The sequence below is a fragment of the Python bivittatus genome, unplaced genomic scaffold (genome assembly GCF_059951505.1).
Source record: "Python bivittatus isolate LINGU-HERP-01145 unplaced genomic scaffold, Pbiv_v1 ctg000850_np1212, whole genome shotgun sequence".
NCBI lineage: Eukaryota > Metazoa > Chordata > Lepidosauria > Squamata > Pythonidae > Python > Python bivittatus.
Genome location: NW_028277112.1, coordinates 8,912,971 through 8,931,272, shown reverse-complemented (window position 1 = coordinate 8,931,272; position 18,302 = coordinate 8,912,971). Strand labels below are relative to the sequence as shown.

General features: G+C 34.9%; 1 protein-coding gene across 1 annotated transcript in view; it reads left to right on the top strand.

Moving 5' to 3' along the window:
• The first annotated feature begins 1,492 nt into the window (after positions 1–1,492).
• The window catches only part of EDIL3 (EGF like and discoidin domains 3), a 191,010-nt gene continuing 174,200 nt past the window's right edge, over positions 1,493–18,302 (top strand). Inside the window, exon 1 of the mRNA XM_025167536.2 lies at positions 1,493–1,640. Within this exon, the coding sequence (XP_025023304.1) occupies positions 1,493–1,640 (148 nt within the window). The remainder of the gene's footprint in view (positions 1,641–18,302) is intronic.

Here is an 18,302-nt window from a genome sequence, read left to right as displayed (position 1 = left end):
CTAGCAATAGATCTCATGACATTACATGAATCACTGTCTGTTCCAGATTATGTCCATTTATATAACTCCCTTCATGATTGTTAAGAGTCTTTACTGAATGTTGTTTTGGTGGAGCTGTTTCTTCTGAGCCACACATATTATTGGAAAGTTTACTTCCGCAGTTAGGATTTTCCCTAGCTCCCTTCTTTCTATTCATAATCAATCCTTAGTGGTATAGTAAAGAAAAGTAGTAAAGTGGTATAGTAAAAGAAATAGTAAAAATATAGTAAAGAAAAAAGAAAAGAAATATATAAAGAAATGACTTCCCCCTTCATCAAAACAAGTATAAACAATTTTAGTAACTTATCACCTTGTCTTAAAATACAACAAATGATCCCATCTTCTTCCCATCTAGGGCTACCAGAGATAACAACATATCTATTTCTAGTGGATATATCCTCCACTTGTGATATATATGGAACTTCAATCCCTCAATTTTCAATTTTCCAGTGTTAATTGGCTCAGGTTATCTTTATAAACTTCACAGAGCATGTAGTTTTGGAAGAAACATAATACTCCTACAGAGAATTTATTTAACAAACTCTTTCTCTAAATCACCAAACTAATTGTAACTGTAGATTCAAAAGTCCTCTTTGATCTGGCACTGATGTGGTTATAAAATAGATACGAAACTCTGTCTATATCTTTTGTTGAGAGGTCAGGTTGCTAAGAGTTGAAAACAACTTGGTGGCACATAAACAATTACATCTAAGTATTGCATCAGATGAACAACATACTATTTTAAATCAAATTGAATTTGCAAACATCTAGGTTTAGGGTAATTGTTTTGTTACGTCTGCTTATCTTTGGTCTCCCTGTCCTCACATTGTTTTCTTGCTAAATTATTCAAAGACTTTTCTGGTCATTTTCCCTTTTTGCATTCAGTTTCCATGATATGAAGCAGATTGTTTGGCTTGAATTTCCTTGTTGATCTATAAAACTCCACATTTTTTATTTTATTTTATTTTTTTTATTCTTCTGCATTTCTTAACTTGTATTCCCTTTCTATTAGCCAACTTTCTTAGTTTAATGCCTTCTTTAGGGAGTTTTCTTTTCTGTTTCCCAGTTATTAATTCTATATCTTTTCCTTCAGGGTATGGTATGTGGGTTACTGTGGCTGGTGTGTGTTCCACTGGAGTGTCTTGCAATTTATAATCTTTCCCATTTAATGTCTTGTGCATCAGTTCTATCAATGTTTGTAGTAAATCTTTATACTCTGCTGAGAGATTTCCTATGCCCAAGTGGAGACAAGGTTATTTAAATCCTGTTGTTGTTTGCTAAATATATTCATTAATGTTAGCAAACCTAATATTAATGATTCATTAGAGTGGTAATTTCCAATTGTTAGGCATGAAATCAGAGGATCATTTATATCCTCAGTCCCCATACCTCCCAGATTAGTCTGGTTCTCCTCTATGGGAGATTTATTTGATGTCAGTATATAAGAACCTCCATGAAGGCAAGTTCCTTGGTTAAATTTACTCCTGTTTTGGCTGGCTCTGTTGTGAACATACAGTTGGGCCCTAATGACCAGTCATGGGAAGACAGAACAGTAGGGTCTTCAACTGAGACAACTGAGCCATTGTCTAAAGGAGAGCTAGGTAAGTGTCTTGTTGGAAGGAAAAAAACCTGTAATCTTGGCTTGGCTTCCTCCTTCTGTATCATCTTCCATTACTCCAGGCTCTGGCTTTAATCATAGTCCATGATAGCTACCTCTTGTGAGGACCTTTGTGAGTATTTAAATAATAAGAACCCTCCTTCTCATTACTGTATTGTTCTTAACCTTCCATCCACCTGCAGTAAATGCTCTCAGCTTTATTAACTGGCTGCCTGTATTATTGTTAGGAGAGCTAAAATAAGTTTTTGTGAGATAAGATGCTGGGAGCACTATGTTGTGGCAAGGACAATTGATGCCCCTTTCTTCCTTTTTGTTCCCCTCTGGGTTTGTTGTCTTTGCCATCATTGTTCTTTTTTCTGGGACTGTTTTTGTCTTTTTTGTATTGTTTTTTGCTGTTAAATGCTTTTAACAATTGTAAACGGCCCAGAGTTGCTGGGAGTTGGGCGGCTTATCATCATCATCATCATCATCATCATCATCATCATCATCATCATCATCATCATCATCATCATCATCATCTATCAGCACGTCACACTTCTGCAATAACTTAGCTTTTTTATAGTGATTTTTTTATTAAAAATTACAATTGCAACAACAAAAACTAGTGCAAACTAAAAGAATAAAAAAATAGAAGGTGCAAAAAAGAAAAAAAATAAAGAAAAATAGAAAAGAAAGAAAAAAGAAAAATATAGTAAAGAAAAAAGAAAAGAAATATATAAAGAAATGACTTCCCCCTTCATCAAAACAAGTATAAACAATTTTAGTAACTTATCACCTTGTCTTAAAATACAACAAATGATCCCATCTTCTTCCCATCTAGGGCTACCAGAGATAACAACATATCTATTTTAACCATGATCAAATAATCCTACATTATATTCCTTCCTTTTACTTTTAGCAATCTTGAACTTTAGTTCCTTCAAATAATGCCCTAGAACTTGATTTCTTTTCATTTTCTTCTTTGTCCCTTCTCACATAATTCTTCAAAGCTTTAACAAGCCTCTTTTGCAAATCCAATATAGGAAAATGATCCAGATCACTTTCTTGGTTTGTTATTTGTATACCCCTTTTAATTATTAAGACATCAGCCAGTTTCTTTGCTATGTCCAGTGTAACATTTTTTTCCATATCATTCTTGTAGCCTGTCATTTTTAAATCCACCTGCAGATCAGTCTCAATCTTTTCATGTAGAACCTGATATGGGAGGTGCCTACTTAAGAGTGGGCTTTTCCAGTACCTTTTTGGAATAATGAATTAATATATATAAGTAGATTTATGGGAAAATCTTTAAATGTTAAAGATGTTAATGTAATACTGAGTTTTATATCAAAGTTTTGGGATCTGACTATTTATCAGGAATTATGGCTATATCATGCATGGGGTGGGTGGCTAAAAGAATTATATTAAGACTGGAAAAGTGATATTATTCCAAATGTTGGAAATGTGTGATTCTGTTTTGGAAAAGGCAATATTTTCTATTAGTCAAATGATGCAACAATGTGTGTTACTATGGCAGAGATGTTGTGATATCTTTCAATAATATCTTGTATTGCTCATATTATAGCAGTGAATTTATTAGTAAACTAGTGATTATTGATAAGTATAAAATATAAGGTAGAATTTTTTTTCTTTTCCTTCTTAGTTTACATTTACATTTACATTTTGGATTTATCTCCACCCATCTCCCCAGTGGGCAACTCTAGGCAGTTCACAAAGTACACTTTAACCATTACAATTACAATTACCTCTATTCTAATACAACTACAGTGCAACCCTATTCTATTGTGGCCAGCAGTGGTCGCAAGGGAGTCAGCTCATCCGGGCTTTCTTCCACTGATGATCTTTTCACCCATTGCGTTAGTTGCGTCCAGTGTCCAGCGTTTGTTCTTTCCGCCAATCGGGTCCAGCACCAGTTCCAGCTTTCCTGTGCAAGTGCCGCCGGTTCCTCCCACCGAAATGGGAGTACCTATTTATCTACTTGCAGATGGAATTGCTTTCGAACTGCTAGGTTGGCAGAAGCTGGGATGAGCGATTGGAGCTCACCCCGTCATCCAGAGCAGGCTTGAACCACTGGAGTGCCAACCATTTCTGGCCAGCAAGCTCCAGCATCATTAAGTCCTGTGCTACCGCGTCCCACATTTGCATTTTTAGGTTGTACTTTTATTTTTTTAAAAAAATATATTTTTCTTTAATCATTTGTTAAGAATAAAGATTGTTTTGTTAATTATTCATGTATAAACTAACTAAATAAAAATTTAAAAAGAGTTGGCTTTTTCAATGGTAGTCCACCTGATTCTCAAATACCATTGTCAATCAACTATACCTGGCACCAATCTTATTATCTTTCCATCATCACACTGAGACAATTTTATTTTTATAGGCCTTTAATCACTTAATGTGATTTTTAAACCATATGCTGCTTAGAAAATTTTAAATACTTTACTGCTTTTATTCTGTTATTATTTATATTATATACTTTAAATATTGTTCATTATTTTGAATATTAATTATTCAACATTTTTGCTTATCTGATTTTGGAATGTTGTAAATGCCTTGGAAAAGTGTGTTTTTGCAAAGTGACATTCATATTTTGTTAATATAGAAATAGAAGTCATAGCATGCATGAGAATAAATGAAATGCTTAACAAATGCCTCAATGGTTAGCAAGCAATAAGACAGGCACATGTGATTTCCACTTGGATATTTATTGTATTTACTGAGAGAGAGAGAGACAGACAGACAGACAGGAAAAGTGAAAAGCTTGAGGTGACATTAGAGATGTGTTGGTTGGGAATTGAAAATGTGTGTGCTTTTGTAAGCCATTTGAGTTATTGCAAGAAGTAACTGATTACTGAAAACTGTGAAATGGCAGTATATTTATTTAAAGCATTGCTTGATTTCACAAGACACCATACAGAATGTTTGAAAAAGAATATGAGTTTATTGTAAAAAAGCAATTTCAAGTATTTGCCAATGTGTGTGTTTGGGGGGGGGGGGGGAGACATCTAAGGCCCTTTATATTCCATGAAATTAATAGAGGCATCACATTGGATGAACACTCATAAACAAATCTAAAAAAAAATCTCTCTTCCTCCACCCCCAATATGTATGCATAAGCTAATATTTGCAGGTCAAGGAAGAGAAAAATGGAAGTTATACGTTTTGCAAGATTAAAAACCTACATGGAAAAAATATTTTTAAATAAAATAAAATTAAATAACAATGGAAAAGGGGAAAACTAGAATGGTATGTGCAAGAGAGAAACAAAGATAAAGGGGAAAAAATCAAAGCAAAATTTGAAGCAAAATGTACTGCTTGGACTCCTAGTTGGAGCATTCTGAAACCACAGTACTGGTGTACCTCCTTTAAAAGTGTTAAGTAGGGGAGGCATTAAAAAGACTCCTATTCCTTCAGTTCAGATAATCTCACAAAAATAAATTTCTCAGCACCAGTTGCATGAAAAAAAAGTTCACTCCTGAATCCAGGAACTAAAAAAAAAAAAAAACAGACATAATATCAGACATAATCCCTTTTAATTTGGTTGCTAGACAAGTGTTACTGATTGTTTCCATGTCTGAACTGCCTGTAGAAGAAGATCTAGAAAAATCATCATTTTTTTTTTTTTTGCCTTAAACTTTCATTCAAGGTTTTCCACTTTCAGTAATAAGTTCAGAATATAGTTCTGCATTGTTGATTTCATATATGTCACAACTATGAGAACGTTCAGGCAAAGGAAAATAGCAAGTCATGAATAGATTTTTCCAAATCTATTGGAAAGTAGAGTTTCTACAGGCTATGGAATGTTTAAAAAACAAATTATTTCTGCAATAAAGACTGTATGAGGGGCCATATTTGCCACATGTGTTACAGGTTGTTTATCAGAGTTTTGAAGCTGAGTAGTTCTTGTTTCATCAGAATCAGTCACCAGAGTTATCATTTTCACCTCTGCTTTATCAAAAACATCAAATCTTTTATATATTTAAATCCTAAAATTTCTGATTCAAGTGAAATTCTTGCAGGCTTGTTTACAGGTTGTAGAATTCAGTATTTATTGACACAGAATTCTGAATATCTTTGTTTTAGACAGAGTACTGTTTTGCTACGAACATGAAATGCTTATTGATTGATCAAGGGATAATGAAGTATCCAGATATGGTCATGCAGTTCTTAAGGGTAAATGCTGTAAATATAGATAATGGATAAACTGACTTCTGTAAAAACATTCTTATCTGCAGTGAATCCTACAATTTAAATTTGAACAAAGAGTATCTTTGTATTTAAATTCACAATAAATCTAAATGGTATCAAACTGTTCAGAAACAAACAGAATTTTTTTTTTCTTTTTTGAGTCTCTTGAGATAATGCCATATGATCATACAGATCATATATTTCAAGGAGAATTCTTACCCCTTTGAAAGTGTGCATTGAAAAGCAGAATTCCTAGTGTCTAAGTCTTACATTTTAGCAAAGTTAAATAAAACTATTTTCAAGCCCCAGATTTCTTTGTATTCCTGCATATTTATCAAGATCCTCCCCCAATCATCTCATACATAAAGTTAATTGGACTTTATGTTCAAGCCTAGCCCTATATTCAAACAGACCAGCCAAGTTTCAGCAACCAGTTTAATGCTGTTCCTTTATAGCTAAGTAAATAGCAATTGTCCTAGAAACATATATGTTTGGAAAACCTGTTCCAAAGGTTACTGGGGTAAATCTGGAAGTGGTTGTTAGTTATTACTATGAAATTGCATTTTTCCTAAGTGTGTTCCTAGCAAAACACACAACTGCATCGAACAATCCACGTGCTACAATGGGAACATATGATCTTTTGGACTGTAGTGATTAAACTGGAATCTCCTATTATATAATAGCCATTCTTAATTTCTACAACTGCATACTCATACATGAATGCCATCACTTCTTTAAAGAGAAGAGATAAACATTTATTTAAATGTGCATACTCAAATTAGTGAAACAGTCTTAAAATGTGAATGACTGCTGGTGAAATTTCACAGAAAAAAACAAATGCTTCTCTCAATTTTCATCTGTGCCTCTTGAGGGTCAACTTATTTTGAGATATTGAAGTCTAACTTGTTCTACATGTTACTACATTTGATGAATCAACTTTCATTTTTAAAGGCTTCGCTCTTCAGAACTCTCCTGGTTTACGCCAATGTTACTGGTGATGGGATTTCTTACTATAAAATAATACACAATGTTGCATTTCATATGCAGTTTAATATAGAATAATGGTTTAAAATATTAGTTTTCTATTGAGATGAGCTAAAAAAGGATTAGGCTTTTCATAAGGAATGGTAATTATAAAACTATTTTGTGTGTGTGTGCCAATTTTGTGGTCCCCTTAACTTATTATGCACTTTCAGGATACTTTTTTTCAGTACAACGGAAAACTTGGATAATATGATTCAATGTGGTCATGGTTTAATTTATTTTTTAAAAAAGAGTTAATTATCTTTTATACACATAAAATGTTGCTGTCTCTTATTTAGTTTGTCCTATCTTGCTTTTTTTCCTTCTTCTTCCTAATTATATGTTCTGGGTTGAGGAAGGTGGTTTGGTAGTTGTATTAAAGCAATGAAAGTAATTAAAATAAGATTCTTTACAACAATTTGATAGCAAATTGTATTTAAGGGCTTTCCAGATTCAGTCAGCCATGAATATTCAATTATTGAATAATCATGATAGACTTTAAATTTTTTTTGAAGACAGTGTTAAGTAAGTTATGAACAATGACCCAGCATCCTTATGAATGCAGAGAGTTTCAGATCCAGATACTAAGAGACACAGGACTGATCAGCAATTTTCTGGCTAGTTAGCCCTTGATTATTCTAGCTGATGCTTAGTGCAGGATGCTTAGTAGAAGTAGAGAAACATGAAAGCATTCATTTGTGAGCAGACCAGTACAGAATAATGTTTAACTGATTTGTTGCTGATCTTGGATCTTCTGACTCATTTCTTCAACCACTTGTACTATCTGTACAATCTTTATGCTTATCCAAAAGGTAAATCCAAGTTTATATTTTGTTTGCTGTGAGTATCTAGCCTAGGACTAATTGATTAACTTAGCCTTTCTATCTGACAAGCTGAAATAAACCCTGAATGGCTATGTAAGTGGGTTGAAAAGAAATTATGTCCAAATAGGCTGTTGCAAATAAGTCAACCATAAGCCCTGTTTTAAAGCTGGATTATTATCTTGGGTGTATCTTGGTGGCAGAATGTAGGCTTTTCCTAAGAAAGTCCCAAGTTAAATTCTATATATATCAAGGTAACTTTGGTGAAGCATCTGCCTGATATTCTGCTGAAATGTTAGCAATCTGTGTTGACAATTCTGATCTACCTGGACTATTAGTATGATGTAATATAATTTTCTTATGAAGCAACTATGGTTGTGCTGGTCCATAAGGGGAAAACATAGTGGATGGTATTTTTGAGTTCTTCAGAAATCATAATCAGACAAGATGGCACATTTTTAAGAAAAAAAGTCCAAATATTAGGCATATATTTAAGACATGAGATCTGCAGTCCAAAATCAGTCCTAAAATAGTGGTTATGGATATACCATTTGGTATTAAGAATTAATATTAGGTTATATCCAGTCATCGGCAACCAAGAAATGGTTGTGCATTTCTTGTGCACTGAAAACAAACAAAAACATTGGTTCCCACTCAAATTATTTGGGGACTAATAATATTTTTGTCATTTAATTTCTGTGAATATAATATTTCAGTCTAGTATTTCCATTTCATTACCATTAGGAACATAATGATTACTCATTTAAGCCAGATAAAATAATCTCATTTTAATTCTTCTCTTTTCCCTTTAGTGAGAAGTACACACTGACCAGATTTAGTTTGGGCAAGTTTATCTAATTTTGAAATAGCTCCATTTGCAGACCTAACAGGTCTGTTAGAGAGATTGGTGTGGAGCAGTTAGTCTCCTCTAAACATGAACATGCTTGCAGCTTTGCCACTTTTGGACCAAAGTAAATGATACTTTTGCATGGCAAGTATTTTATTGGGATGGTTTCTGAAGTCTTTCTATGTTGATTTTTCAGCAGCTTGACCTGTCTCTTTATTCTGACATTTTTATGTAGAAATAAAACTGAATGTAATTCCAATCTAGGTGCTGTATGCTAATTTGACCACAAATTAAGATGAACAGAACATTAGTCTTCCAGCAATTTCAAAAGCCATTACTGTAGAATGATTTTTGTAAATTATCCCAATCACTATATTAGCTTCCCTTGCACTATAACGCTGTACTTTGCCTGACAGCAAAAGGTAACCTAAAAACAGCAGTTCAACCATTCTACATAAATAATGCAGCACATCAAGTTAATAAAAGTCCATCAATCTGTGGTAGGAATACAAACTTGAAGTAAGATCGTTTTTATAATATTGCAAAAGAACAGCAACCTGGGATGCACTGTTAAAATAGAAAAGCAGGAGAAAAAACTTTAATGATTACATTAGCATGTCCTAATTGCAAAACCTAGATATTTTAAGACTCAAATGCTCTATAATTTAAACAAGGGATAAAGCCTATTCTCAGAAATTATGCAGGGTAGGATCAAGTTAGTACTTGGATGAAAAATTACCAGGAAATGCAAGGCTGTAGGCTATTGAAAACTGAAAAAAGTCCTAGAAGGCAAGGGCAAAACCAAGTGTTGCCAAGAAGACTTCATGGACATGTCTTTAGAAAGTTACCAGGAATTTGACTTGAAGAAGAATTTGACTTTAGAGTTCTGCCTTAAGATATGCAGGAACATGTATTGTAAGTTGGTCAGCATTTAAGAATCAATATAATGAATAATTTTTAAAACCATAAATAACACTGTTACCTAGCTTTGAACCATTACCTTTGCACAGCACAGTGATGTTTAACTTAACCACAACTTTCTCAATTAATTTGATATTCTAGGTTTCTCATAACCCAGCACCTAAGCTGGGTTCACTGAACACTTTAGGCAAAAATAGAGTTGGTTTGTTTGTGGCTTAAAATATGATTGGCTAGTTCGTGTGTTGAGTCAATCCAAACAGAGGGTCCTAGAAGACTAGAGCAACATTTCAAAAATATGGAGTATTGAAAACCTCAGGCTTAGTGAAGAGTAAAATCCAAATAAGTGTAGTGCCATTCCAATTGTTGCTTCATTCCTTTTTCCTTTCTTTCTCACTAGCAGTACTGGGATTTGTTAGCAAAGAACCAAACTGAATATATGGATGTCAGACCTCAGCAATGCAAAATGAAGGATGTTGCATGTTGTCTCCTTTAGACTCTGCAAAAATATGTTTTGTTTAATTGAAAAACACAGTAATTTATGTTCTGTTCAATGAAAATCATAACTCACATTAAAAAAAGAATAAAAACAATGAAAGCCCAAATTATTTTAGCAAGGACAGTTTCAACTTTTATTTTCATTTGTTTGGAATGCTGGATGTCCTTGATGTCTAATAACCAAAATGTCAAGGCCAATTTTGTCACCATGCAAGCAGTAATAAAATGATTCTGCAGTATACACCCACATATACACAAGTTTATTCTTTCGCTTTTCTTGTTCTCTTTTAAGCATCCATTACGCTGCTGCAACCTATTATTCTGTAATGATAATAATGAAATTCAGTGATAGCAAAGCTTAGACTAGGAAAAAGTCTGACAAGAAACACAGTAAACTAGGTCAAGGTAAGAATGCATGGTTCTTCAAAAATCTACTCCATTTTACAGCCCCCTTCAGCAAGGTAATTTTAAGGGCCAATGTTTTTAAGGATTATTTGGCAAATTAGATAGAGTAGACAGAGAATGTTCACACACACACACACACACAGAGATATATATATACAGTATACACACACACATGCACACACACATATGTACTTATTCATATACATAAAAGAGGAGGCTAAAGGAGCTCTCTTTATTTCATTTCATTTTATACTTATCAGCAGGCTGAGTTTTTTCCCACTGAGTCTTCTTCCATTTTTTAGGGCTTCCAGGCTGACTTTGTCATGTGGTTACATGGTTCTCCAAGGGTACATGGTCATTCCAGGAAATAGTGAGATAGAATAAGCCTCTTTGTACAGAACCTGTGCTTCTGTAAGAACACTAAGCTTTTAAAAGATCAGACCTTTAAGAGGATCCTATGGCTACCTTGTTCATTTTTTAGAAAAGTAAGTGTGGTTCCCCACAACTTTTTATGATTTTATTTTTCAGGCAGCATTTTTTAAAATCCCTATTGATAGCTATGACATTATACAGTTAAGCATTCAAGCACAGCAACTACAGTATATTTAACAAAATGTGGGAATATTCCTACCTTAAGGCCTCCCCTATGAAGCCCCCTCCATAAAGGGAAGCTGACTGTGCCTGCTCATTTACTTCTAGCATAATATATCTCCTGGCATAACTTCTGGAGCTGCTTATTCATATAGAGATGATTTGATAGGACCTAATTCATATACTGGCATTGTCATATTTTCATTAATTTTGCACATTTAAGTGCTGGAAAGCATAACCACAGGACAGTGTTAGAATAGCAATGGCAAGTAATCATTTATCGAAAGAATGCAGTTAAGGGTTATGTTTTTTTAAAGCCCTATCATATACCAGTGGAGTCTCTCAGATTGAAGAACTAATTAAATGCTCTGTGTGCCAGTAGCCTAGCAACCAGGTGGAGTTAAGAAAGTTTGTGGTAGGCTTCTTTGTATTCTTCTTTCATTCTGAAACAGCTCTTATCCTAATACTCCAATCTTCTAGAAGACTTTTGCTTAACTTTTACACCCAGTAAAGTTTACCACATCCTTAACTCACTAAACTGAGTATGCCTATATTTACTACTCTGCTAGTATATGGATGTAAGGAATAATGAGAGATTAGGCCCTATTCCCCACTTGTGCTAATTTTATAAATGAAATTTCTACACAACTTTCTTGTTATGTTTGGAAGTCATATTACTGTATAAACATGGATTATTTATAGATTGGGCAGTCATTCCCTAGTCCCAAACCCTAAAATAAATGCCCAATAATTGAAATACTTTGAAAGTAGCAAAGCAATGGTATATGTAAAAAACAAAGATTCCTGCCTCATGCAGACCTATGAATTTCTTTTTTAAGGAACTAGTGCTATTTTTTTGTCCCTTGTATTTACTTTGTAAATTGAATTGAATGAGCACCTACCATTGTCAACGGGCATTACTGACCTGCTTTCCAATTATACTGTATCTTTAATTATGAAATTGATGGGAGGAAATCTAAATCTAATTATACCACAGTTGAAGTACTGTAAGACCTTCTGCATCCTAATCATGTTTTCTCATGAGGGGTTCGAGGATGTACCAAAAGATGACATGCAAGCCTGAATTAGAAAGGCTGGGCCCAAAGCCAATAAAGTTATTGTTGGGAGAGAAAGAGAAGTTGGACTTTATTATATGGCTGCCATATTGTTGAAAGCAAGGACACCAAGTACCAGAAATCATATCAGTGCCTAAAATAATACTTGCAGTCCTATCTTAGGCTATGAGGTCCATTATTATATAGCTCAAGCAAGAGAAGGGTGCTATATTAGCAAGTACAAAGAAACCTTACGGTTTTCAACAGAAGAAAGTCCAACACCTACCACAGTACCCTAAAAACCACCCAATGACATTGTTTTCTCGTAGCCATACAATGCTGACTAGCTGTGGGGGAGGGAAAATGGAATGGAGAATGGAGCAGGGGAAACACGAGAGCGCAGGGTTCATTTCACGGCAGGTCCTACTGGCATATTTGTTTGCTTGGTTCTTGCCTTTCTAGGTTGTCCAACTCTAAAACAAGTCTGGGTGACTTCCTAAACTAAAAGCACAATAAATTAATATCAGCATACAGTAAAACACAACCACCATGTGGAAAGAAACCACAAGTACTCAACATACCCGCACTTCATCAACACTAAAAGGGGAAACCACCCATTTGTGTATTACTCTCAGGTGATTTGAAATCTGATCTCAGATTAGGCAGACAATTAGTAGAACCATATCAAGCTCTCTCTGCCAGTTTCCAGTGCATTTAAAAAAAAAAGAACCTTAACCAAAATATTCCACGAAGTTCTGTATAATGCAAAGCTGGCATAAAATGAGAACAAACTTTTTCAGAAATGGAAAATCTGGTGTTTGTGTACCTTCATATCCATCAAGATTGCTTTGCTGGTGCCTAACACAGACCAACTGTATAAATGAGCAATATCAATTTAATAGTATCCTCTAATGCCCAAACTTCCTAATTTAATTTAATCAAATTTTCTATATGGGTTTGCACAAGCAATATCTTATTTGACAGATTAATTATTAACACTGCTAGGAACATAATTCTCCAGCATCCCATAACTATATTAGTAATAACTGGGTCCTCAACATATTTTCTTCCTCTAAAGAGATACCAGGTTGATCCTTAAAGACTGCCCTCTGGCCACCTCTATTCCCCAAAGCATGCTGTGAACAACATGAAACTTGCCCAGAGAACATTAGGACAGAACAGAAAAACAGATGCTTTCTAATATGGAAAGGCAGGTCATTGGTTCTCTGCTTGAACTAACACGTAACTCGCTCAGATGCTTAATTGGCAGAATAGGATACAGAACAAGCAAGAAGCAAAGCTAACCATGTCAATTTTCAAAATGACCTATTACCCTAACACCTGGCAGAGTGAATGTAAATTTCTTCTCCTTTCCATTCATTTGTAAAAGTGTTGGCTTCATTGCAAGCTCTCTTAATGCTGAAATTGTCACATTAGAATTGTTGCTTTGTAAAGAGATGTACTGATGCTTGGATAGCTGTTATCTGTTTCTCCCCCTCCATCTGCAATATTTTATAATATCACTGTGCAGAGCCAGGCAACTATGATTATTTGATTGATTGATTGATTGTGGCCATCAAATCGGTGCTAACTCCTAGTGACAACATAGACAGACCTTCTCTGGAATGATCTGCCCCATCTCCGATTGATTGATTGATTGATTGATTGATTGATTGATTGATTTTTATATTTCAAATTTGAATACCACCCATCTCACAAAAAGTGACTTAAGTCACTTTAAGTCAAGTCCATCCACATTGCTTCTAGTCATTATTTTCTTCTCTTTCCTTCCACTTGTCCCAGCATTATCTTTTTCTTCTCTTTCCTCCCAGTTGCCTAGGGAGCTGGATCTTCACATAATGTGTTCAAAATATCATAATTTCAGCCTGGTCATTTGTACTTCAAGTGACAACTCTGCATTGATTTGTTCTATGACCTATTTGTTTTCTTATCTATCCATGGTATTTTTTAGAGTTTTCTCCAACCCCAACATTCAAAAATGTCAATACTCTTTGAAGTCCAACTTTCCTTTCCATGGAGTGTCACAGGGAAAATCATTGCCTATACAGTTCTGATCTTGTAGGTATAGTTACATTACAGTCCCTGTCTTTTATGTAGCTTTCATTGCTATCTACCAAGTGGTAGTCTGCATGTTTCACTTCATTCAAAGGATTCCATGGCACAAAAAGGTAAGAACCACTGCCTTAGAGGAAATTCTAGAGCTACTGTGTATATTCTATAAACAGCCCCATAAAGTGATAAAAAATGTAGGAGTCTATGAATTATGATGTCAAGGAAGTGTTTCTATATTCACTTGAGAGCATATTTTATGATTGGGCTAATTAATGACAAGAAAATAGAATTAACCGAGAACAGGATTTCCTTCATAACAAGAAGCAACAGTTTTGGGATTTGATGAAGAGACCTATAGCTTGAACCAAGGAAGTTTTAGAACATATATAGTAAGTCATCTTACTGAGCTCAATGAAACTGTTTCCCTGGTAAGAGGAAAAGATAGATAGATAGATAGATAGATAGATAGATAGATAGATAGATAGATAGATAGATAATCCATAAAGGACCATAGTCTTATATCCACTTACCAGTGAGTCAATCCCACTGAGCTCAGTAAGATGACTCTTTAGTTGACATGTATAAAAAAGTAAGTGCCCTTCAAACTGAACTCAACCTGATAACTTTATCATCATCTCTATGTCATTCCCCTGGAAATGATTTGCCATTACTGGCTTCTGGGATGCATTTGATCCAGTTTAGCTTATAGGCTTGATATTTTTGGATGACTACTTTTTTGAATTCAGCCAATATCAGCTAGATGCAGCCACCCAGCTAGGCTGACATATAAAGATAGGTTTAATATAAAGAGATTTGTGAGCCTGTACAGAGATGTGCACAGCACAAGAAAAGAATGTTTGATTCTCTACTCAGGGATAACATGACTACAGTGTTGTATGTCCTTCATGAAAATAATTATATGACTGCTTATTGGCATAATGATTTACTTGGAAGTTGAATTCATATTTTTTTTCTTTTCTTATATTCTTTAATAGTTTGAATACAGCAATTGTCTTGTCCTAATCAAACAGGAACTTCAAAAGTAGACAGACCCAGTGGTAGGAGTAATGGGTTTTGGTTGTGACTCAGTCTTGACCATTGGTTTCTAGTAGCTTCAGTGCCACTTGTTTAAAGAACATGAACAGCTCCCTCTATATGAGTCCAAGCTGCTCTCGTAATAGGGTTCCTGATAGATACTTTTATAGAAAAGGGAATGCTGTGGATTTTTCATTTCATGGAAAGGATAGCATAAACAAAAACAGAGAAATATCTATATAAAAAAAAATATCACTTGGATATATTTTAGAATGGTTCTCCCAAGAAGGTTTCTAAAACCTTATTTCTTTCTTATGACCTCTTCAGCTGTCTTTATTCTGAAAGGCTAACAAACTCAAACTTAAGAAGAGAGGTTGTGCTATAGCTACTAGATAACCAACCTTTGTAAAACTGATTGCTCGCTGTTATAGAGAACTAGAATATATTTCCTAACTGGGGTGATGGGGCATATTTTCCTGAATGGATATTTAACTACCTGCAAGGTTGAAATCATAGATGTATAGTCTGTGAAAAAAGCAGTTTGGAACCTGAATTTAGGAAAAAGAGGGAAAAAGAGGGAATTTTGCGTTGTGCGTCAGTTACACCCCTTCCTGAATCAGGAGGATCTCTGCACAGACATTCATGCCCTGGTCACCTCCCGGTTGGATTACTGCATTGCACTGTATGTGGGGCTAATCTTGAAGAGTATACAGAAGTTACAACTAGCACAAAATGAAGTGGCACGGACAGTTTTGAATGACCCTGGGGGTCTCATATAACACCTCTGTTATACAAGCTTCATTGGTTGGCGGTTTGCTTCCAGGTCCAATTCAAGGTGTTGGTTATTACTTTTAAAGCCTTTCATGGCACAGGACCAGGTAATCTGAGGAGCCATCTCACCCCCATTATATCAGCTTCCCCCCCTTGGTCCAGCAGAAGGGGCATGTTGTGGACCCCACCAGTCAAGGAATTTCAACTGGTGGGGCCTAGGAAGAGGGCCTTTTCTGCTGTGGCCCCTGCTCTGTGGAACAACTTACCACCTGAGGTGCAGTGCAACCCCACTCTCATGGCCTTCAGGAAGAGTGTGAAATCTTGGCTATGCCAGATGGCCTGGGGCCTCACATCATTGGAATTGGCTCAGGGGGTAATTGTTCTAACCCCCCCTCCAGTCATATTGAATTTTAGAGTCTTTTTATGTATAGATCATACTTTATATAGTCACCGTCTGGGGGAGATGGGAAGGGTATAAATAAATAAAAACAGAGAGTTTGAATGTATCTGGACCTGATGCAAGTTGTGTTGGAAGCTAGGGAGATACATAATGTTATATTGAGATCATACTGCTGCTTTGAAAATCCATTTCTTCTGCTTTTTTATGTTGTTTTTACTAGGCTCTGCTTGTACATTGGTAAATCAAACCATTATTCAGAGTAACCATATATCTCTGATGCACTTTAATCCAGAGGAAATCAAACTTCTTAGCAGTACCTCTCTATTTCTTAGCAATCAGACAAATAAGGGGCCAATAAGGAATATGTTTGTTTCTGACCTAAATAAGAGGAAATTAAATTTTAAAATGACAAAATTAGCAGCATATGACAGATGCATACGTGAGGAGAGAAATTTAGCTGACATACTGCATGAGCTGATTTCATTATTATTAGGATATTATGAAATACAGTGCACCAGTATGACAGAAAGAGAACTATTAATCAGATGGATCCCTGACATCCAAGTGTAATCAAAGTCCAGTGAAATCAAATGAATTCTATGCAGAAAGGTGTTTTCTAGATTATACTCTGCTTGACAGCTCTGCAATTTGAAATACTAGAATCAGAAATGCCTTGCTGAGTATATGCTGAAGTCATATGTCATATTCTGGACAAATATATTACATTTTGTAAGGGGTCAATTTGTCAATATACAATCCAGCAGATGAGAGGCTACAAAATTTGATCTTTAGATTACAACAACTCCCACCCTTTATATTTAAAATTCAAGCTTCCATTCAATTTTCCTGGTCTATATTAATACAAAAGCAAAATACTTACCCAAAATGTCATATCTTTGAGGAGATTAAAAAAAAATCCAATCTGGTATGGCTAATGAGCATATCAGGTGGGAATTCTGGGAGTTGCTGTTCAATATATCTAGAGAACACCAGATGGGGGAAGGCTACAATATGACCTATTTCCTAAGTATACAAATGTATGATGTCTTCCTGGTTGAATAAACATATTTTTACCATTTCCCTATATCAGCAATTAGCAAATGTTTGGGGTTGTATATAGAACTGTGAAAAATAGTTTATTTTAAACATATTAGATTAACAAATTGCAGCTAAGTTGGATGGTCCATCTATTGAACAGGAGTTAATTTTTACAAATTCTGTGGGTGTCTGCTAACATAGAAGCTTCATTTCTAATATCTCTGTGTTAACATAATCTTCAGAGTAGATGTGGGGAATGTGATCAGCTGCTCACATCTTTGCTACTGCACGATTGATATGCCCACCTGGAGATAGTATATGCGAGATAGGTCTCTGCCAAAATTCTCATAGTTGTTCCCCATTTGAAACTAGTCAAGGTCAACGTATAGACTAAAAGAACCAAAAGTTAATTTGACATAATAATGTCCTATGACAGAGCATTCCCATAAGCAGTTGCTTTCATTCTGGCTTTTTCTCTGCAGATGACTTATGTTATCAATAAGGCAACAGTATACTTCTTCCTCTCATGGGCCTATGTAACTCATGTATTTTATGAATGGTGTCGCATTTAAGAGAATTGCACCTTAATTGTTCAAACTTTCTAATCTTACAAAGTACATGAATGTTATTGAACTGCAAAAAAAAGTCCATTTGCCATAGAATTCGAAGTGGTGGTATTGGAAATGTAGGCTAATAATACAAGTAAATATCTTTCTTAGTGTTGAATAGAGAAAAAGAATATGAGAAAAATATATTTGAACAACCTATAATTCAGCGTTTCCTTTTAAAATACACTTATAAAATGATGCATCTGGAGCTCTTCCTATTTTCTTTAGGTCTGTCTAAAATGTTATCTATTTTATTGTTGCTGACAGATTCTTTGGAAATTCATATTTTCCCCTTTTGTAGGTGCTTTGAGGGATAAATATTGGATGCTCTCCTTTCTTCTGGTTTAGCAATATCCCTTCTATTAATCCTCCTT